Source organism: Talaromyces marneffei, chromosome 5 (genome assembly GCF_009556855.1).
Source record: "Talaromyces marneffei chromosome 5, complete sequence".
Classification (NCBI taxonomy): Eukaryota; Fungi; Ascomycota; class Eurotiomycetes; order Eurotiales; family Trichocomaceae; genus Talaromyces; species Talaromyces marneffei.
The window spans coordinates 2,372,157-2,394,553 of record NC_072352.1 but is presented as its reverse complement, the minus strand read 5'-3'; the positions used below and the strand labels follow the sequence as shown (position 1 = coordinate 2,394,553).

At 47.3% G+C, this 22,397-nt stretch overlaps 9 protein-coding genes across 9 annotated transcripts; 7 read left to right on the top strand and 2 right to left on the bottom strand.

Moving 5' to 3' along the window:
* Positions 1-739: 739 nt before the first annotated feature.
* Positions 740-1,075, top strand: EYB26_007198 (uncharacterized protein; the record flags this gene model as incomplete). Its single annotated transcript, XM_054266470.1, has 1 exon — positions 740-1,075. The coding sequence occupies one exon, from the start codon at positions 740-742 to the stop codon at positions 1,073-1,075; it is 336 nt and encodes a 111-aa protein (XP_054122445.1).
* Positions 1,076-3,402: 2,327 nt separating this feature from the next.
* On the top strand, positions 3,403-4,279 carry EYB26_007197 (uncharacterized protein; the record flags this gene model as incomplete). The annotated part of the gene is made up of 3 exons (XM_054266469.1): positions 3,403-3,518; positions 3,581-3,643; positions 3,703-4,279. The coding sequence occupies 3 exons, from the start codon at positions 3,403-3,405 to the stop codon at positions 4,277-4,279; spliced, it is 756 nt and encodes a 251-aa protein (XP_054122444.1).
* A 476-nt stretch (positions 4,280-4,755) lies between these two features.
* On the top strand, positions 4,756-6,607 carry EYB26_007196 (uncharacterized protein; the record flags this gene model as incomplete). Its single annotated transcript, XM_054266468.1, has 2 exons — positions 4,756-4,906; positions 4,971-6,607. 2 exons carry the CDS (start codon positions 4,756-4,758, stop codon positions 6,605-6,607), a joined length of 1,788 nt encoding a protein of 595 aa, XP_054122443.1.
* Positions 6,608-8,266: 1,659 nt separating this feature from the next.
* On the bottom strand, positions 8,267-10,925 carry EYB26_007195 (uncharacterized protein; the record flags this gene model as incomplete). Its single annotated transcript, XM_054266467.1, has 4 exons — positions 8,267-8,341; positions 8,409-8,522; positions 8,578-10,128; positions 10,188-10,925. The coding sequence occupies 4 exons, from the start codon at positions 10,923-10,925 to the stop codon at positions 8,267-8,269; spliced, it is 2,478 nt and encodes an 825-aa protein (XP_054122442.1).
* A 903-nt stretch (positions 10,926-11,828) lies between these two features.
* On the top strand, positions 11,829-12,774 carry EYB26_007194 (uncharacterized protein; the record flags this gene model as incomplete). The annotated part of the gene is made up of 2 exons (XM_054266466.1): positions 11,829-12,113; positions 12,169-12,774. 2 exons carry the CDS (start codon positions 11,829-11,831, stop codon positions 12,772-12,774), a joined length of 891 nt encoding a protein of 296 aa, XP_054122441.1.
* A 328-nt stretch (positions 12,775-13,102) lies between these two features.
* Positions 13,103-13,655, bottom strand: EYB26_007193 (uncharacterized protein; the record flags this gene model as incomplete). The annotated part of the gene is made up of 2 exons (XM_054266465.1): positions 13,103-13,294; positions 13,356-13,655. The coding sequence occupies 2 exons, from the start codon at positions 13,653-13,655 to the stop codon at positions 13,103-13,105; spliced, it is 492 nt and encodes a 163-aa protein (XP_054122440.1).
* Positions 13,656-14,962: 1,307 nt separating this feature from the next.
* On the top strand, positions 14,963-17,084 carry EYB26_007192 (uncharacterized protein; the record flags this gene model as incomplete). The annotated part of the gene is made up of 2 exons (XM_054266464.1): positions 14,963-15,661; positions 15,708-17,084. The coding sequence occupies 2 exons, from the start codon at positions 14,963-14,965 to the stop codon at positions 17,082-17,084; spliced, it is 2,076 nt and encodes a 691-aa protein (XP_054122439.1).
* A 969-nt stretch (positions 17,085-18,053) lies between these two features.
* On the top strand, positions 18,054-20,499 carry EYB26_007191 (uncharacterized protein; the record flags this gene model as incomplete). Its single annotated transcript, XM_054266463.1, has 3 exons — positions 18,054-18,325; positions 18,393-18,544; positions 18,617-20,499. The coding sequence occupies 3 exons, from the start codon at positions 18,054-18,056 to the stop codon at positions 20,497-20,499; spliced, it is 2,307 nt and encodes a 768-aa protein (XP_054122438.1).
* A 263-nt stretch (positions 20,500-20,762) lies between these two features.
* EYB26_007190 (uncharacterized protein) lies at positions 20,763-22,367 on the top strand (the record flags this gene model as incomplete). The annotated part of the gene is made up of 5 exons (XM_054266462.1): positions 20,763-20,890; positions 21,049-21,211; positions 21,283-21,513; positions 21,588-21,824; positions 21,918-22,367. 5 exons carry the CDS (start codon positions 20,763-20,765, stop codon positions 22,365-22,367), a joined length of 1,209 nt encoding a protein of 402 aa, XP_054122437.1.
* Positions 22,368-22,397: the final 30 nt, after the last annotated feature.

The following is a 22,397-nucleotide window of genomic DNA, read 5'->3' as shown; positions in this document are numbered from 1 at the left end:
CAGGAAGCCCACGAAGGGATTAGCCAGACTACTTAAGCAGAGAATTCTATGACTCGGGGCTGAGCAACAAAGGTTACGATGGAAACACGTTGTCTCTTTTTATTGGTTGGAGTATCTGTTTCTCTTTCAGGTGCTTACGGAGTCAAGCATTGTGACTTTGAATGTTTTGGATTGGTTTTAGAGGTGCATGGTGAAAGTTGTCACTGGAGTTTAATGGTTGCTGCCTGTTTGTACAACCATTTTAGTTAAGCTAGCTTTGCATAAAATCAATAATTGTCAAACGAGTGGTTCTGGGCAAGCAATGGAATGTACCAATAGAAATGGGTGATGCTATTTTTTGATTATGATTGATCACGCGCTGCATTGAACGTTTCTGTATCTTGCCTGGTTAGATCAAGTTCTGGCCTGATTAGCCTGTTGCAAGGATGGAAGACTGTTTCCTGGAACATGCCAGCACACCAAGAGCCAGTACGTATACCCAGAGAGGGAAAATAAAGCGTGGCTTTACGGAACAATCGGATATAAAAGCCTGCTCCTCATGAGCAAGGCTGCGATGCACTGCCTACTTGACCCCTTGATCAAATTACTATAAACAGTGAGTAAAATGATCTACATTTAGCGGCGGTAGATCTTCTATAACTATAAATGCCTGTTCATTCTCACACAGCATATCTCACCACACTCACTACAATGCCTGTATTAATTCCTAAGTGAAGATAGCTGACCATTTACATGAATCATGATAGTGACACCTCCCCTCGAGTTCAAATCATATCAGGAAGATGAAAATTATCTTTCACAACAGCAGCCTGAGCCGAACAGTCGTTCACAGACTTTGATTTTCCATCATAACGGCAATAAATGGTGTATCAAAGTTACCGTCAAAGGAGCAGTTCCTAGCGCTTTCGATAGTAAAGAGCTCCCAAAATCTAACAAGCGAAAACGGCAAAAAGAATTCGAAGATTTTGTCAAGCTCATAAACTTTGAGTCACTTACTCTTCTCCAGGATACTGTTACTGAAGTACTCGTCGGGGGAAGACCTAGAAGCTACAGCCACCCTTCAGTTGAACCATGAAGCAGATGCTTCTTCGAATAGGGTTGCAGAATACTCCAGAAACCTAAAATACGAAATTCATGAAGATCCGTCGAGAGTCAACTATCCTCCCTGCCAAGATTTCCCGTCATTCCGCAGAATTGATGCCACACAGTTAAAAGATAGAGAGGAAATCGTCGATGGAGTCTATCGGGTCATTTACGAGGAAATAATATTGAAACTGAAGGTGGTGGACCGTCCTTTTTACGAACCTCGTGACACGGAAGTCTTGACGACAAGAGCTAGAAAACCTCAAGCAATTCCAAGGAGTTCCCAATATCGGCCAGATAGTCGGCATTGTGGTGGATACCAACCCGTACTCTACGTCAACGATACCAGACGCCCAACAGGTTGTTGTTGGAATTTTGATAGAGTTTTATAGCGGTGGCTCACTACAGCAAGTATTTGATAGGGATTGTCTTCAAAATTACTCTTGGGAGCAGTGGCCTCTTCAAATCGTAACGGCGGTATAACTCACGCGTGATGTGCTCCAGAAATACAGGATACAATATCGCCATTTGAGCTTTCCTTCAATGTGCGTCAATGGGGCGATGTGTGGGCTTATGGAAGGCTTCTATTAGACACTACGAAACATGTAAAGGAAGACCCTTAGTGAAGCATTTGAAATCAATCGCAGAGGAACTATTGGAAGAGAATATCCAGAAGCGTCTGAGCCTTCCTCATGCTATATTGCAACTCAGTCGTCCCGCCTCATAGGCATGGTGTATAATACTTAAATGAAACTGGACACTGTTAGTAATTCAGCCCGATAGTAAGCCCGGCCCACTGGGTTTGACTCTCAAATCCCATGTTCTTAACAGCGAGTTTGAGCGATTCCTTTTGATAACACTTGAATAGCACTCAGCAGCTTCGCAATCTAGGTTATAACTCATGATTATACTACTGTATAATCATGAGGGAGCGAAGAAAGGAATTAGAAGGGGAGTGGGTGGTCTTACTGATCAAACATCAAGAAGCTTAATCGTCGCATTCGACTTTGTAATCCTGACGCAGTAACTTTTGCTCTACAAACGTTTGAACTCATGATTCAAGGTACCACATTCAAGTAGTCTCTTTTCAAGCAATCTGTACAGCAAAAACGGTCCTAGATAAATCGTTGCAAGTTAAATCTCGAACCCATCTTCATGCTTGGCCACGGGGCACATCATAATTGTTGATCGAGACATTCGGCCTGGCTGTCTTGGATAACGCCTCGGAGGCCGGTTTTGCGTATGCTTACAAAGGAGCTCGTATCAACCTGCACGATCTCGATGCGTCCCGATTCCAGAATTCGGAGCCTTTGCGATGTTATGTATGCCCGGGAATAGTCGAGCGCTAAGTTAGTAGTTACCAATGCTCATCCGGTTTCAATGCCAATGCCTATTACCTGTTCAGGCGCCAATGAGGAAGATCATTTTATCCTTAACGAATTACAGAGATTCTCGTCTTTCATAATCTGCATGGCGGTTGGATGCGCATCGCCCGGACCTCACGGGGTCTTGTGTACACCTGACGAGACTTTTTTTATGCTGTAGCACCACATTGCCGATTTAAGTAACTAATTAAATCTCTCCATCAGCCCTAATTGACCCGCTAAATCCGATCCCGTACCTCGAATGATTCAAGGGCTTTGATACTTACAACTACCTTATAACAACAAACAGTGATACGGGGTTGCACAGACTGAAAACGAGTCAGACGCGCCTCATTAGATGCATCTAGCCGTGGATTCGGATGTCCTAATAGAGCTCTTCTATCCGGAATTTGATAGCCAATAACATACCTAGGTAACTGTGTAGTAAATTGACCAAGATACAACGACATAAAATGAGAGGGAACATTCATTATTCACATACGTTGTGTACTTTGAAAAAAATGAAGCTATCTACATTTAGGGCTTGTCTGTACGCTGAGAGATCGCCGATCTTTTAAGGTCATATATGGGCTACGTATCTATGATGCTTGCTTGTACCGGCCCGCCAAATTACGCCGAGAATGTACAACAATATAACCAGAGCGATTATCGTATTTTTGAAGCTATTGACAGGCCAAGACTATATACGAGAAGATCAGCTGGGAACAAACGAGCGGTGGACATCAAGTCTTATCCCTGGATTCCATGTGCAGCCATGACTCGGAAACTTTGAGAGGTATCATCTGATCTATGTACCTTGTACAACGTTTGGCCCAAACCCCACGATTTCCTTGATTTTCTTTCTGAGTATATAATCAGTATCGTGTCTCTTCTTTTAAAAAACTACTCTTTTGTTTTATTCATGCATGGCTGTGGACTATAGAATCATACGAATATGAATTCAAACGCAATCGAGGGGTGGCTGGCATCCGTCGAGCGACTCTTTGCCACCATCAAAGCTACTCCTGTTATCTCTGGACTTGCTGTTACTGTTGGGCTGGGCACTGCTTGGTACGTATTCAGACTGAAACACAAGACCTAAAATAATTGCAATTTGTGATTGACAGATCTAGGGTAATTCACGACTACAGGCAATGGAAAGCCTTTGGCACCGGCGGCACCCCGCCTAACGTGTAGTAAGTCCTTAGAAAGCTCAAGCCGTAAAATGAGACCACGTATTTAACAATAAATCTAGTGGCTATTGTCGAATGACTATACTTCGCATCAGATTTGCTTACCACGTACCGCTCCAAACCAACCCCGAGACACTGAGGAATGACGGACCGTCGTTTCTCAAAGCTATTCCACAACGAGCCGGTGGCCGCCCAAGACTTATGCCACGCATCCTCCCTCAACGGCAGAGACCAGAGCCTATAGAACCAGCAACTCACCACAAGCTCATGGCCCTCATGAGCCGCGTAGCGAGTCAGCACTCAGACATCCTCGAAACCAGACTCTCGCACACCGAAGGAACCGCAGACGGCTTGTATGCACGCAAAAACAACATAAACGTAAACCCCATTGTTGCCGCAGATCGCGAACTAAACTACGAAATTGGCCATGCACATCACGCTGACAATAGTTTACATCTTTGGTTAAGTGAAGCGGATGCAAGGAAAGTCATTGAGGCGCGTTGGGGGCAGAGGTTTTGTCTACCGACTGTGCAGAGGGGGTGGACAATGATTTACGCGCCGCGGAACGCAGAGGAGCTGAAGTTGATTGAAGAGTTTGTCAAGGCGAGTGTGAGATGGGTTACTGGTGTTGCTATTTGAATCTCAAGTTTTGTTTTGCAGTGTTGTTTTGCTCACATCTTAGCTTGCATTGTGCTGTCCAGTGGCGTGTTTCAGGCCTATGAAATTGATGCTTGCATATTTCAGCTACGGTATATTCATGTTTTTGTTTTCTTAATAGATTGGACAATACAATAAAAAATATCTATGCCTTCCAGCGCCAACCAGCCATCCCGGATAGCAGTACTCACAGTATGTGTATGGAAATATATCTACTTCGAGCGATTGGCCAATCAGATTACTCATATAGATCTATGACGCCAAGACTCAAGAACGGAGCTATCCGAGCCCGTTGCTATGCCACCAATCAGAATGCTCGAATGTTGAGGCTAAGGTTAGTGGCTTTTTGACGCGTTAATTGGTTTCTCGTGACACGTCAACTTCACCATACTACGACCAGCACCAGCAGCGACACAACGTACTCAATTGCTTATAGCAAACGCAAAACATGAGCCATCATGGCAACAGCAACCACTATGTTGAGCACCGCTGATGCCAACCAACTCAATACTCTGCGCGTCGAACTCAAACAATGGGAAAAGGCGTTTGCGGATGCAAATGGAGGACGAAAAGCGGGGAGACATGATATCAAGCAGGATCCAAGCATAGGTATAATAGTCCCTGTTTCACTTTATTTTAAAATTCTTTTTACTAATTGTGGCTGCTGAAACAGCCGCCAAATACAAAACTTACGGCCGACTGCGCGCCCTTGAGGAATCATCCACATCCACGCATCACGCCGGCGGTCAAGACAAAACGCCATCAAAACCAAGCAACCGCGAGACTCGAACAAAGCGTAAACACGCCGACATAGCTCACGACGATACAGAAACAAATAATCACTACACACCCCGAAAAGCGCGACGAGAAATCATCACCCCTTCAAAGAATAACATCAACCCGAATCATCCTGCAACATTAGATCCCTATGATTCACCATCTGTGTTTCGTCGACTATTCAGTCCATCAACCCATCGTCAATCGCAACAACCATCTCCGCTTCCCTTCAAAACCTCCATTGGGCCTACACCGCAACGCAATGGCAAAATCTTGGGTTTGTTTGATATGCTCTCTGCTTCCGGGGGAAATACGGCGACGCCATCCGCCAAACGGGTTGCGGCGCTAGATCATGCCATTGTGCAGACGCCGTCGAGGAGGAAGACGGGTCAGAAATTGGATAATATTTCCGAATCCGCGGATAATGAGGGGGACAAAGAAGATAATGAGTATGAGAATACGATTGGTATGGGGCGGACACCAGCATCATCGAGTAAGAGATTATACCTTGAACGATTGTTTGCGACGCCGACCACGCTTCGGTTTGCGACTATGATGGAAAATGAGAAGGATAATCAGCCGCAACGGATACTGTATCAGAAGGCAGTTACAGAGGCACAAACGGATGAAAAGGATGCGCTCGCTTCAGGAACGCCTAGCTTTCTCCGACGGTCGAATTCGGGAAGATACGTATCTAGCAACGATAATGATTCGGCTAATCCGCTCAGTCCAGTTGGTGTTCGAAAACACCAGCGGTATAACGGCAAGGGGCTTACTGCGCTGGTACAGGGGCTGCGGGATATGGAGAATGAGCGGATGGATGATGATTGGGATATCCTGAATGAAATAGAGGCGGAACAAAACGGGACGGCGGGAGAAAACGTCCAAGTGGGTGATAGTCAAGTACCTCACGACGCTACAGGTGAAGATCCGAATGGTGGAAGGGTATGGAAAAAGAAAGGGCAGAAAAGGACGACTCGGCTTGTCAAGATGAAGCCGGTAATGCAGGTCAAGAATAAACCATCGCGAACGACTACCGCAAATGCTTCGAAGAGTACCGAACAAAGGCAAGACGAAGAGAGTGAAGAAAGCGAGGACGAGCTTCAACCCAAGTCGCCAGGTGCCGATGAGGATTCCCTTCCGCGCACTAGAACTCTCAGAGAGAGAAAGCAAACCACAGAGGATAACCTCAATGAAGACGACGCAAACGAAGAGGAGGATGATTACAACGACATAGACTCAGACAACAACTCAGACGACCTAGACTTCACCGAAACTGCCTCCGCAAAACAAGCACTTCCTACCACAATGGTAAAGCCAATGTCAAGTTTCTCCGAGAAATTGAAGGCCGCTTTCTCGTCCGTGAAACCACTTAAAAAGAAAGCAGTCGCCGAAAAGGACGAAGACAAACCAAAACCGTCGTCGCCGAAGAAGAGAAAAGTCAATCCTGACGCGCATGCAAATTACAGATCACTTAAGATCCGATCAAAGGGGCAAGGCAGATTTGGGCGGGGAAGATTTGGACGGCGTTGAACTCATACCATTTACCTGTTTGTCAATTGTTGTCTGTTTCCTTCATGTCATATGTCCATTGGCGGCTTGCTGTTCGGAATAGGGGGTATCATTTACATGCAAGCGAAATTACGAACTTGATGACTTTATGAATTGCGTTGAAAAGAACGGCACCTGTGCATATTCATTACACAGAATCTGAGCGTTGATGTATGCATGCATTTTCGTATCAATCAGGGCTACCAAATACAGGTCCTCACAATATCATAGAATAATCCTAGTTAATCTCATATATCGTTCTATCTCTACTTAGCAGACTATTGATCTGTAGGCACTAGATAATCTCACAACTCATACATTATATTCCACATACGCCTTAAACGAGCGAACACCCAGCAAACCCTCATCCCAACATCAAAAATTCTCGTACCCCTGAAGGCGCCTCAACGCAGAATTGTCCAGCGCTCACGCAAATCACATATTTCCCCTCCAAGACGCTGCAAACATTCAAGATCGGTAATGTTACACCTCCTATCTTTGCCAGCATTGAAGATTCGTAGGGTCCCCGTTACACTGCTTTCTTTTCCCTTTTTCGATGCCGCCGCCGTAGGCGAATATCAAGTTGTCGAGAGGCTTGGTATGCTCAACGGCGTTGGCTGTCACGGACACATCTCTGATTTAGTCATTTATTGTTTTTTTGATGATAATGATGATTATTAGAGGAGGAAGGATGGATAACATACCAGACGCGATTGGGATGGCTACGGTGATGGTGGCGAGGTATGCCATCAGGACGGCAAGTGAGAGATGCATCATGCGGTGACTGGTTTCTTCCCGTTTTTGCAGTGCGAGATATTTGTTTTGGGGTGCGAAGAAGAAAAGGCTTTTGGACTTGATACCAGGACTTTTGTGATAGTAATGACAACGGGACTTGGGAAAATGGACTCCTTAAATACCCCCCCTCATCCATCCATCCATCGATCAACTGATCTAGAGATTGATCAAGATACGGTATCTAGGTATACCTACATACGTATAACCAATCCATTCACTTTCCCAACACTTGAAGTACGTTTGGTGACACCTTGAATCACTACCTAGCCTATCTAGGTACATACGTAGGCGCTACCTACCCCGACTTTCCGACATCCGGTCCAATTTCTATGCCAACTTTGGAAAGTTGAAAAAAAGTTAAAAGCCTTTCAAAAAATTTGAGGGTATTATACTACGACGTAGTATTATTGATTATTGAGATACCCGTCTGAGCTCAAAGAAACAAAGAGGGGGAGGGAGGTTTCTTTGTCTTTTCCTCACTACAGATTTTATACATTGTCCAACTCCATTTGGAATTCCTTTGTTAATCAACTTTGGACATCGGATGGGACCAGTGAGGAGCCCTAACAGGTAAAGATAGGATACCTAGGTAGCCTAAATGACTCATTGTTCAAATGGTTGATACAGAATCCCATGTATGTCAGCCAATGTCGCTGCTCTATATCTATAGTTGTCCACAAATTCAAAAACAGGATTACCATCCCACGAGATTGAAAAATGATCATGACAAATCATGCTCTGATATACAGTAAATAGCGCCGGATATACAAATATATTATCCATAACCTGCATGTAAAAAAATGGGGGGAAGTTTTATCTTAACCAAGACGAGGAGGTATGAGAATCTCAAATTGAGAATGGAAAGGTGGAAAAGTCTTCCCAGTCGAAGACTTGGAGGAGGCTGTTGATGTCATCTGGGGGCTGTGATATTCGAATGTTAGACTGTCGTATTCTATACAGTGTTGGAAAAGGAAAAGGGAAGGCGTACCGTGATCATAAGGTCAGACAGATTGTTACTGTCAAATGACCCGGGTATACTTTCAAGCGGCGTATTGTGTTCATTACTCGACGTGAGGCTCGGAACTTGAGAGATAGATGGCTGCTGCGATCGTTAGCATACAACTCGAATACTTGGGGAGAAAAAAAAAATTACGTACCAAATCAATCCCCTCAGGAATATTCAACCCATCCGAACCACGCAAAGTGCGATACGTAACCGACAAAATCCGATCCAAAATAAGTCTCTTAATCTCCTCTGCCTGATCAGGATACAACTCCGCTTTGACGAGCGCAAAAATCATGTACAGAAAGAAGAATTGCTTGGCGCCCTTGATGACCAGCAACAACCTGGCTTCCATGCAGGATATTGTCTTTTCGACGAGGTCGAGTAGTGATTCGGTGAAAGCGGGGAGGACTTGGCGTAAGAGGTTGGATGTGTATCCCGTTCGTCTGGCGAATAAGTGCTGGAGAATGGAGAAACAGGCTTGAACTGTGCTGTCGGCCGAGTAGCCGAATGAAAGTCGCGCAGATGTTTCGTGGAGTTTAAGATGTCGCGATAGTATAACGGTGGCAACTTCCAGCCGAGCTCTCGAAGAGGGTTCAAATAGAGGATCGTCGTTGACTTCAATGGCGAATGGGGTATGAATTGCCAAAAGTGCCTGGCCGAGTTTTGTTTCCAGAACGGCGCTCCATAGGGTGAGTTTGTGGCTAATGTCTCTGTCGGTGGAGGGTGGCCAGAGCGGAAGACTGGCTTGGAAGCGGCCGAGCTCCCATTCGAGTCTTAAGATGTCTTCATAAGAGCACGACACAACAGGTGAGTTCATGAGACTAAAGATTTTGAGTCGTAATGGAAGCGATTGAGTCAGAACAACCTGGAAGGTGCAGTCTGTGACTTCGTGAGGTGGTCGGGATTGAGGTTCCTCGGTTGTGCCCTCATGTATTTCATCGTCGTTGATATTCAAAGGCGACGCAGTATCAAAATCCGATGCTTGCAAAGTCGGCGGCATACCTCTATCAATCGCGATCTGAGCATCTAATTCAATAATCGTCGCCCACATGCGTCTTCGCATCTCTTTGTTAAACAAAGTAATTTTCGGGATGTTGGCGGGATCTCGGTGGTAGCCAGCCAGCATGGCCATTTTGACGAGATTTCCTGTAGCTAGCCATGCCTGACTACGCTTCAAACCTTGATTGTTCTTGGCGATGATAAGCAAGCATTGTATACGTAAAGTAGTCATGTCTGGTCGCTTGACATATGTCGTATCCATCCATTTTTCCGCATAGCGAATCCAGTCCACGACCTGAAACGTCTTGCTAATATTTGAATCTGCGTATTCAAGTGGCGGTTCAGCCTCGTAAAATCCCACCGCAGCAGCAAGCATGAGCAACAACTGAACAACAAAGGCCGCTGATATCATGTCGGGGTTGTGTATGTTAGCATGCATCTCGGCAAGTTCTCGTCGAAAAGACGGGATGTGAATCACACGGTGCATGGACTCTACATAGACCATGTACAAGCGGAGTAGCATATCCACAACCGGCTTTGGTGGAAGAAGTGACAACAGGGTGGCTGTATTAGTACTAGGAATTGGCTCTTTGAACTTGGACTTGAGACTAGTGAGTTTAACCGCATCTTTTGCATTGCGTATTCGCGCAAAGTTCGGATTATGAGTCTTTACTTCGTGGAGGAAATTCTTTAATTCTGGGAACTATTACAACATATTAGTACCGGTGATTTTAGTGAGTGAATGTCAGTTAAGTTACATACCTGAAGCATCAAATTAGACATAATCCCTCCACCGTTGAAACGAGTTCTAGTCTCCTTTCCTCGAATCATGACCTTATTAGGTAGCTCAAGTCTCTGTGACGGTGTAGCAAGTGTATGTTGATATCTCCCGGCAGGGCCGGGCTCAGTCGCATCTCCACTCGCCCGCCAAGTAGTATTGGCAGGCGGATTAGGCCCATCCAAAACAGTATCCAGAAATCGAGCTCTAGATGTTCCAGGTTGCCTATAATTCGAAGCGGAACCTTCATGAAGTCTAGATAACGGCTGCGTTTGAGATGCCGGCAGCGGTAATGGCGGCGGGGGGGCTCCCGCTGACTTCGGATATGCCGGTAAAACAGTAGCAAACCTAGGTGAGGCTCCCGGCGCAATACGACTTGGAGGAGGGAGGGTGAGATGGCTATTACTCAGCCGGTCAATTCCGGCTACTCCTCCATTTGGTGGTGGTGTCGTGGTTGCCGTCGCGCCTGTTGTTGATGCAGTCACGGTATTCGGCTGTTGCCAGACAAAGCTATCTTCGTATTTACATCTGTCTGGAATACCGCTCTTTAAACAGCGACTGCATGCTGGATATTCGCGGTCGCATTTTAGTTTTCTGGTGCGACATTGAGTACAGGCGACTGTTCGTCTGCGACGCTTGCGCGGGCGCGTCTCGGCTGGAGAGTTGATGTTGGTGTTGTTGGCGGGTTCTGGATCTAGGAGATCCATCTCCACGGCGGACATTTGACCGAGTTGTTCTTGGGTCTTCGCTGATAGACCATACAAACGGATTGGTATCAAGCAACTGGCCCACAGCAGAAATCACGCCCGAATGATCTTCTGGCAGACGAGGTTGAAGAGGAGGTATTCCGACAGAGTGAAGATGAAATGGGCTGATGTTTCTCTGCCCGATTCCCAAAGGGGAACACAAAACCGAGAAAGTGGAGACAATGGTGGCCAGTCGACCAATGAGAGAGCAACATTGCACGTGACTCCGCAGCGGCGCAGCCCGCTTTCGTTCCGCGTTTTGTCGGGACGCCTTCCGACTCTCATCTAATAACTTGTCCATCTATATATATATCCATGGATATATAGTACCGTTTTTATGATATGTTGCTATGTTGATATGAAGAAACTCATACATTCAACGGCACCTACTTACACGTAGCCGTGACTATTGTCACCCCGTAACCTCCGCGATGCCGCTCCCCGCAGTCAGGTTGTACAGTACTGCTGGTAGCTACGTAACTAACTAGTTTACGACACCCCCAAGTCACACGAAGTCGCGCATTCACTCTCCGCATTTCTTCAGGCTCAAAACCTCTCCCGATCCTGGTCGCATACTCATTGAGCTGTAGACACTAACTAATATGAAATCTACAGCCTAGGGCCTCCAGGCAGACGGATTTTCCATTCACCCATAGCCCAGGTCGGTATGGTATCTCGGCGATAAACTTGTCTCCATCTCGGGTTCGGCTTTACGAGAAGCGTACCTAGTACCTGCGTGGCTATATAATAGTCTAATAGAAGACATGTATATATCTCTTTGCTCCATAAGCGACTGTAAAGTTCTCCATTTAGGCATAATCTAAGCTCAATTACACTAACGGAGAATCGTGCTTAAACAAAAAAAAAAAAAAAACAATCATGCTCAAATCATTAATCTTCCGCATCGGCGGCTACAACCAAGATTACATATTCCCCACAGTCAACACCCAAGAAGATGGTTTAGACTGCCTAAAGGACTGCACAGATTGCACAGTCCACTTTCCGGACAAATTCCATATTGATAGTGAGAGCAAGATATACGGCAAGATAAAGCCGTTTGCGACGCATGTGCTCGTTGCGACGGGCAAGTCGGATTGGGTATCGAAGCCGGAGTGGGAAAGGGGGACGATAGTTCATGCTTTGTGTGAAGCGAATTCGAAGGAGGTATTCTCATTTCCTTTCTTGGGGTAAACTTGATTTGGGACTGACGCTCGAATAGCGTCTGATGGTAAACGCCTCCAACCTCACTGCACCCGAAGACAAGTCCTCTACCTCCTCCGCCGATGGTAAAGAAAATGCAACAACGGTCTTGTTGTTACCTTCGTTCCAATTCATAGACAACGTCACCGTCCCCTACGTGCCCGAACTAGTCTCACGCTTCATCGACAACGACGACAGCAATACATCCTTGACTCCAACGGAAATTTCATCATCATCATCACTAAAACCCCGGCCCTGTCCACACGATTACGTCGTGCTTTTATGCTCGCACAAACGCCGCGACGCTCGCTGCGGCATCTCAGCACCTTTAATCAAAAAGGAACTAGAGCGGCATCTGCGACCCGCGGGACTCTATCGAGACGCCAACGACGAACGACCAGGGGGCGCGGGGATATATTTCGTGTCTCATGTAGGCGGGCACAAGTTCTCGGCGAATGTGTTGGTTTACCGCCGGCAAGAAGAGCAGCTGATTTGGTTGGCTCGTATACGGCCGGAGCATTGCGAGGGAATAGTCAAGTATACGATTTTGCAGGGGAAGGTAGTGCATCCGGAGGTTCAGTTGAGGGGCGGTTTTGATAGGGAGAGGGGGGTTACTAGTTGGTGATGCACTCATACTATACATAACATTGAATACATTAGATGAGGTTGGCTTGGATAACGGACATATATTAAATAAGCATAGCGTATCAACATCAAGAACAGTACATGACATCATCAAAGAATAAATTTTGGAGTAATCATACATCATTTATCAAGTATTAGTTAGTATATATATTGTTAACCGATTTTGCCGTCTCCAACCATGCTCCAAAGCGCCATCCTGGTATAGGAGCCAATAGTGTCGTCTGGTGTGCTCACACCTTGTCGTGGGTCGGTGATTGCTTTTGCTGCCAATGAATCTGGGAGTGATAGACAGATTGGAGATCTATCATCTACACCTGAGACATGGGTCGGCGGGGAGCTGGACGAGATCGGAGATTGGTGCTTGATCGTCCAACAACAATGGAGCCGATCATGCTTGCCACATAGCAAACCCAGAGGAACCAAAAGAAGGCACAGGATGCCTGAGCCTCGCGACAACGGTTTTCGGATCCCATGGCAATCTCATTGTGATCAGTGAAGTCCTATAGATGTCTGATTAGTTCCGTATCTCCTGACAAGAAAAAAAGAGGAATGAATGCGTACATGGTTAGAGCAGTTTCTGCCCATAGTCCTAGCAGCCAAAGTAATAGCCGCACAGAAAGTGAACACAACGTTCGTCGCATCCACAATAACCGGGATTATAGGATGACCGACCAGCGACTCGGTCGCCGTAGCTGGGATCAAGTATATCAAGAAAAACGCCGACCAGGCAGATGTGAACATGGAGTAATGAACACTCTCTGGATTGCCACCACTAGTTTCGAGGGAACCGATCAGTCCGAGCAGGATGACGGTAAAGGAGAATTCGAATGCCCGGAGGCCTAGTTCAATGATGCGGGCCATTGTAGTGTGTGGTGTGTTGATTTGAGATGGCGAGGTGAGAAGATGTTGAGCCAAAAGCCAAGGACGCGAGATGTATTTTTTTGTCAAGAGGGAAATAGAGACTGGGGGCCGCACGGGAATATATGAGCAAAAGAATGCCAGCAGCAAGGGAGAGAGAGTGATACGCACATCTTTTTTTGCGACGACGAAATGACGATAGTTACGTCATCCCGGTCTCTCCGCCGGCCGCGCTAGTGGCCGATCTTTCCGAATTTGAGCCCTCCGATTGGCTACCGCCCAATTAGAATGGCATCCACTCCTCTTTGCAGCAAAAAAGTGCTGCAGATTCGCCTGATGTCGATATTCCATCGCACCCAATTACTCGTTCAGAGAGCGTTGAAGCTGGGACTCGGAAGAGTCTTATGATTTTCGATACACCGATTGAAACTCATACCGTCTGCTTTTTGTTTCGACAAGCGCCGAGTTACGAATTGCGGTGCAATTGGCTCTGATGGCAGAGGCAGCCGCGGGGCTCCAGCCAATGACGAACCACAATTGGGATACACTTTCTACATTTGAGTAACGCATAGATAGAGTTGAGATTAAACTACGCAAAGACAGCTAAGCTCATCCAGATCATTGGTGTTTCGAAATTTGCGTGTCCGGAAACGCGTGAGTGCCCTACCGGTGTCGTCTGATGTCGGGCCGAAACTTGAACAGAATTACGCGTACATAGACTGCAATCGGAAGCAGATGGTCTGGACCATCGAACGTACTCGATAGTACTGTACATAGCTACCATAGTGGATACGTACGTAGTATTCCAGAAGAACATGGATAGCTAGGGCTTAGGGCATAGGGCTCAGACGGAGGGTTCAGAGTGCTTCCTGATTGGCGGGGACGAATACGAGAGTCGGCGTCCAGAACAGGTTAGCGTGTTCTGTTTCTCTGAGGCTTAGGCGGTTGCGGGGTCCCAAAAAGGGAAGGTGCACACCCCCGGATGGCACTGCCCTGCGGCTCTGATTGGCCATTTCATTTACAGTCTGCGGCTGATTCACGCACGGATGTCGAGCAGTGCAACATCACGAAGTCTTTCGATATCATCCTGACTTCCTCAGGCTCCTCGTCTCTTTTAAACCATCGTAGACGTCTGAACTTTCTCCTTCTCTTCATATTCCTTATTCATCGCTCTGGCATTTCACGAGCCTTGCTCTTGTGAAGCCGTGGCTTGAATTGACCTGGTAATCAGTCAATTGCACTTGCCGTTGCCATTTCTCAATCATTGCAAAGTCAAGACAGAAAAGGAAAAAGAAAACGAAACACTCGTCATGGATAACTTCCACCATCTCGATCAAAGCTTCGATTTTGGCTCTTTCATCAACTTCCCCGAAGACAACAACATGGAGTCCAACAACATGGACTTCCAGTTCCCTACGGAGGATATCTCAGCCGACCTGAGCTTGTCAGACATGCAGCTCCTTCCAGACATGGACTTCTCTCAGTACGATGCAAGTGTCAATTCTCTGGACACTTTTGAATACTCTGCCTCTTCGGTCAATGAGAGTCCCCTCACAGCCAACTATGAGTCATTTACACCACAAGCGGAAGATTTCCGCTTCCTGGTAGATTCATGGGCTTCTACAGACCAGCGCTCACGCTCCATGAAGCAGAAGCGAAGAGACGCCACTATTGATCTGCACCTCCAGCGGTTCATGAACACACATTCCGACTCTCAGTTATTTCCCACTGACTCGGAATTCTCTTTCTCCGACTCGCATTCACTTTCGTACTCCCATGAATCATCACAACAGAGTCCGGTTGCGAGTACACCGGCCTCGTCAGCATCAAACAGCGACCGGTCAACGGTTCCTCAGATCGGTGGCCGTGAGCTCGTGTTCGACATCAATCTGAACACGGCTACGAATCTACCGAAGAAACAGAAGAAGCGCACTCGAGCGCAGATAGAAGATTACGTCAATGCTCGTCGGAACGGCGTTTGCCTTAAGCACAAGAAGCAACACAAGAAGGTTAGTCTACCGCCTATTACTATCTTGTTCAAGCTAACATGAATAGTGCAACTGTCACGTGAAACAATCCGAAAAGACTGTAATGGATGCCAAGAGGAAACGCAGGGCAGCATTGCCCAAGGTTGCTATGACTGCCCCAGAACTAGCAGCCACTTCTCTCTCCGAGACCCCATCCACTGTTTCACGGTCATCATTCTCGCCATCGGTCTTTTCTCAAGTCGATAGCCAATCGTTCAACGAGGAGATTGACTCTGCCTTGGCAAGCCTGGATGACTTGAACGATATGGAGCCGTGGGCCAGCTTGGTATCGCATACATCAATGGCAGACACAACACAGCAACAATTCTATCAATCGGAGTCGTATGGCTGGTCGCCTGTTCGTTACCGCAACATCAACACGCCGGAGGTGTCCACGAATTTACAGACCAACGTTGAATACTTGCCAGAGCGGGACGAATCCTTCAATCAATTGCTTGGACTACGCGATGGCGTCAGCGATCACGGCTTACGCAATTCTGGCGGACTACTCACGACAGGAGGACTATCAGGACTACCGAAACGCATATCTGGCCCTCGGCCGAATATTTCTTCTGGTCAATCAGGTGTACTGATTTCAAGCCAAATAGGACTACCAAACGCGCAAGGACAAGTGTCCACCCCGACTCTGCAGATGCTACCAACGACCAGCTCACTGGTTCCACCGGTAGCATCACTGCGACTACCGGGAGGCACATCTACGCCTATGCAGAATATATCGCCTGTACGGCCAAGCACCCCGGAATCGAGCACGATGGTACTTGCAAACGCACAACAGCAGCCATCCACCCCGGCCCCGCATGTGCTACCGACGACCAGCTCCCTGGTTCCACCGGTAGCATCACAGGGATTATCTGTCCGACCAGGACTACCATTGGAGACTGTTGTGCCAGTATCAAATTTTGGCCGACAGACAGTGCCAACTTCAACACTATCGCCACTGCCGTCTATGGCAGCACCCGTACAGTCACGCCTTCTAGACATCGCACCTTCACCTGTTGCGACGGTTCTACCGACACCTCAATTGACGGCAGCGCAATCACTGGCAGTACTCTCATCGATACTCGCTCCAGGATTGCAGGCCGTTCTCAGCGAATTACAAGCATCGACCCATGCCGGCGCAATGTTCAAAGACATTCCCAAGGCCGCTTATCTGGCTGTTGGACAATTCTACGGAATTTCGACAGCTGTTTTGTCAGCGGTATATTGGATATCCGAACTCTGTGTCATGGCTTTACAGGGCATGCAGCAAGTTGCAATGCCGTCTCAATCAAACTTGTATAACTTTGCTGAGCAATTCCGCCAACGCAAGCCCGTGACGAATACTTGCGCCTCAGTGCTATCTACTTCGCTGTCTCTAGACTGCCCAATGGCTCTGCAAGTTTGATTAGGCTAGCCTGGCTAGCACCTATTGATAGGATGTTTCTCAAACAAAAGAGAAGAGGAAGTATTTAGAAAAGAGCATCTATCTGTATCTGATGAACGGATGCCTAACTCGTTAGTCAAGTACATGAAGTAATAGCAAATAACAAATGCGTTCTGCCTCGGTAATTCTCGTCTACTTTCAGTAAAACTCGACCATGATAAAGCTGTGGAAAACCTACATACTCTGTAGTAGTACTAGTAGTACATAGAGTAACTACAGTATACATGCTATTCCATAGTTGTACTGGGAGTAAACAACCGCTCCACTTGGCTGCTCTGATTGGCCCACAAACATTCCATAGAAGCTTCTGCTTATCAACACGTGGACCCATGGTTAGTTAGTTAGTCAGGGGGGGCTGAATTGCTTATTTCTTCTCATACTACGAGTATTACGTTCTAGTACAGGTATATCCTGTCCTGTGGCCTGTGATAGTGTGATTCCATCACTCTCCCTGTCATATCATTAGATTCCCAAGCATGATCCCACCATCTCCTCAGTCAAACCAAACCAAGAGATGCAAAATTTGACATTCAAGATTCTGCTCAAAACAAACCATTGAAGGATTCGGCGCTATGACGATAACTAAATTAAACTAATCTATAAACGACCCGCTTTCGATGGAGTCGACTGTCGAACTACGTACGTACTACCGTACGGACCCTTGGATTAACTCGATCCCACGTTCCATTGAGCTGTGCAGTGTGGCATCCCCTCCGTTGAACTCGTTGACAGACTTATCCCGCGTTGGGGTTAGTTGCTCCATTCTAAGCAGGATAGATAACTAGAAGCTTAGCTTAAGCCTTAGGTAGAGGGGATAAATGCTTTCTTTTCCCTCTATACTTCATGCTTAGCTTCTCTTTTCTTAGTTTTTCTGTCGACGTTTACACGGAATCGGGAAGTGATTAGGGTAGTGAGGTGTAATCTGCGACTATGCAGATCCTAAACCTCATATCTGGTGTGCTGGCGATCGCCAGCACAGCCATAGCTGCTCCCGGTAGTACTTCCACTTCCACTTCCTCACAGCTGTCGACGACGGGTATTGAGTCGCTCCTCCAACGCCGTCTTCCGCAACATGCGCACAAATTCGAGTTTAGCGTTGTGAATGCAACATCCCTCGGGGAGAATGACGCGTATACCGTAGCGAATGCGGAAAATGGCAGGATTAAGGTTGAGGGCAGTTCGTTGAGTGCGTTGGCGACAGGGTATGTCCGTTCACTACCTTCTACACTACCCACTATGGTATGGTTTAGATGCTGACTTTTGGCGTAGATTGCATCGCTATCTGGCTGATGTTGCGCATGTCGATATCTACTGGTTTATAGGTAGTCGTCTTGATCAGATTTCCGCTGGACAGCTGCCGAAGTTGAATGAGACTTTGACGGGATCGAGCGTCGTGCCTTATCGGTATCATTTCAATACTGGTAACCTCCAACCCCCCCTGGTTGTCAATCTCTCAACTTCTTCACTGGCTTGATTTTGACTGACAACCGTAGTAACAACATCCTACACCAGCGCATTCTGGTCCTGGGAAGACTGGGAGCTCCAACTCGACTGGATGGCCCTGCGCGGCGTGAATCTGCCTCTGGCCTGGATCGGCGTGGAAAAGATCTTCATCGAAGTCTTCCAAGAGTTGGGTCTAACCGACGCTGAAATCAGCGATTTCCTCAGTGGACCGGCCTTTTTGGCATGGAACCATTTCGGTAATATCCAGGGGTCATGGGGTAGTTCGTTGCCATATGCCTGGGTTGATAGTCAGTTCGATTTACAAAAGAAGATTGTTAAGCGCATGGTTGAGTTGGGTATGACGCCCATCCTGCCTGCGTTCCCGGGGTTTGTGCCCAGAGCGATTACGCGTGTGCTCCCAGACGCGGATGTTATTAATGGTTCTGCTTGGGAGGCGTTTCCAGCGATGTTTACGAGCGACACGTTCATGGAGCCTACGGATCCTCATTTCACTGAGATTCAGAAGAGTTTCATTTCCAAGCAGACTGCAGCGTACGGCAACGTCACCACTTTCTATACTTTGGACCAATTCAATGAGAATAACCCGTCCTCCGGCGATTTGAATTACTTGCGCAGTGTCAGCCACGGCACTTGGCAAGCCCTCAAAGCCGCTGACCCGAGTGCCGTGTGGGTGATGCAGGGATGGCTGTTTTTTAGTAACTCCGCCTTCTGGACCAACGATCGCGTTGAAGCGTACCTGGGCGGTGTGACTGTTGATTCAGACCTGTTAGTTCTGGATCTTGCGTCCGAGTCGCAACCGCAGTGGCAGCGCACGAACTCTTATTTCGGCAAGCCGTGGATATGGTGCCAGATCCATGACTACGGCGGTAATATGGGATTCTACGGACAGGTTATGAATATCACCGTCAACCCTATTGCTGCTCTCAACAATGCAACGGCTTCACTCGTCGGATTTGGTCTGTCCATGGAAGGCCAGGAAGGTAATGAGGTTGTCTATGATCTCTTGCTGGATCAAGCCTGGAGTGCGAAGCCAATTGATACGGCTACTTATTTCCACGACTGGGTCACTGCGAGATACGCCGGTAGCAAATCCATCCCAACCGACGTCTATAGCGCATGGGACATGCTGCGAACGAGCGTCTATAACAACACAAATCTCGCATCTAATGCCGTCCCCAAGGCAATCTTTGAGCTGATCCCCAGCACAACCGGCCTGGTGAATAGGACAGGCCACCATCCAACAACCCTCAACTACAACCCAGCCGACATGGTCAAAGCATGGAGTCTATTCTACAGCGCCGCCTTCAAGGAGCCCTCTCTCTGGCTCAATCCGGCATACGAGTTTGATCTGGTCGACATGTCTCGCCAGGTGCTAGCAAACGCGTTCATCCCCGTTTACCACGACTTGATCGCGGCTTGGAACACCACCAACCCTTCAACAATCAGAATCCAAATCATCGGCGCAGAACTAATCGGCATTCTGCAGGCTATCGACACCATCCTAGACACAAACGAGCATTTCAAACTCTCTACCTGGATCTCTGCAGCGCGCACATCTGCGGGCGAACAAAGTCTCGAAGACTTTTTGGAATACAACGCCCTGAATCAAATCACCCTCTGGGGTCCTACGGGCCAGATTAGCGATTACGCATCCAAGTCCTGGGCCGGACTTGTATCGTCATACTACATTCCGCGATGGAAGATGTTTATTGAGTATTTGGTCGACACCAAGCCGGCGCAGTATAATCAGACGGCGTTTAAGGCGGAGTTGTTGAAATGGGAGTTGCAGTGGCAGAATGACACGATTGCTGCTGCTACGAAGAACGGCGCTGAAGATAATAAGAGTGCCGGGGGTGTTGAGTGGGTGTTGCTGGGATTGGTTGGGTTGTGGAAGGATATTTTTGCAGCATGATTGTCCTTAAGTAGCAAGTTACCGGTAGTTAGTTAACTAACTTATAGGATTGTAATAATGTAATATAGTACGATAGAGTGTACATTATGTATACATGCATTGAAAAAGAAGACTCACTCTATGAATTGACACGTGGTATGTAGGCGCTTCAAGACTGGCATCCCTCCCTTGGTAGGATCCAACACGTACCTTAGGTACCGGTACCACTCACATCACAATAATATCGGACAACAATGCGATCACGCCACAAACTGAATGTCAAAATGTATACCGAGACAGATGAAGACCCACAGACAATAAGATCGAAAAGCGCGAAACAATACCACAAAAATGCATTGCGACATCCCCAGCAGCGCAAATCGAGCCAGCTCTGTCGCCTTGTGGTGATCATGTACGTCCTCCAATGCATCCCAATTCCAGCCCCAGTAAACCCGATCTCGCGCATCCCCGCTATTTGTTTTATCGTTAGCACTAGTTTCTTCTATAATTACGGCTTTTTTTTTTCTTTTATTTCTGCATATTATTTGATACGTGCTAATTTGTGTATAGACCAGTTCTGCTATTCTTCACAATCGTGCTTGCAGGATTCATGGCCATGAGCGAATCACTAGCCATGGCAAGACGAAACGCAGAATCGCATCTGGTGTATTCCACTGTGAAGGGGTATTTTCTGCAGGATGAGGAGGATACAGATCCAAACCGATTCGATTATGTATGCTCTCTCTCAACTAACTTAGTTAACAATTTTTCGTTGATTGGTAAATGATTAACTTGCTTTGACAGGTTGCGAATAATTTCGGCCTCATTGACCGACCTTATGATTATGAAGGCCAGGAACATAGAGCTGAAGCTGATGAACGACCAACGACACAATGGTCCCGCTTCGAGAGACAAATCCGCACTATGAATGCACAAGCAGAGCCCAACGTAGTGTACAAAGTCCTCTACCTCGGCCGACATGGCGAGGGCTTCCACAACGTCGCGCAGAGCTGGTACGGCGACGACGCCTGGGACGTACGTCTCCTGTCCCTACCCCTCCCAAAACCCTTGAAACAATAGCTTCGCTGATAAAAAAACAAAAACAAAAGTGCTACTGGTCTCTCCAAGATGGCAACGAAACATCAACCTGGTCCGACGCCCGACTGACACAAGTCGGAAGAGCGCAAGCCCAGACCGCGCACGATGCGTGGCGGAAACAGATTGAAACCGCAATCCCGTTTCCGGAGATGTTTTATGTTAGTCCGTTGAATCGGTGTTTGGAGACTGCATTTATTACGTTTGATGGGTTGGTTGGTCGTCGGCCTTTTCGGCCAACGGTTAAAGAGGTATGTACTATGTAGTAGGCCCCCATCTTCTTCTTCTTCTTCTTCTTCTACTACTTCCTCTTCATTCCATGCTGTAAGTCTGACGGTAAGAAGCTGGTTCGAGAGACACTTGGCATACACACCTGTGACCGCCGCTCAACTAAAACCGTGATTCAAGACGAATATCCAGACTACATAATCGAAGAAGGCTTCACCGAGGACGACGAGCTCTGGCACGCCGAACAGCGTGAATCAGACTCCGCGCGAAACGCACGCATAAAGACGTTTCTCGACGACGTCTTCACGGCCAACAGCGACAAACAATTCATCTCCGTGACCGCGCATTCAGGTGCCATCACCTCTATTCTGGATGTCGTCGGGCACAGAGATTTCCAGTTACAGACCGGCGGGGTTATCCCTATTCTCGTCAAGGCGGAGCGAGTTCGGGGGAAAGAGCCGGAGAGGGTGATTGAGCCTCCTACGGGGGTGCCGCAGTGTAAGAGTGATCCGTTGGCTGCTGGGGGAAAGGGGCCGATGCAGGTTAGGGAGGTTGTTGATCTATAAGTTTCTTGGATTAGAGTGATAGAAACTAAA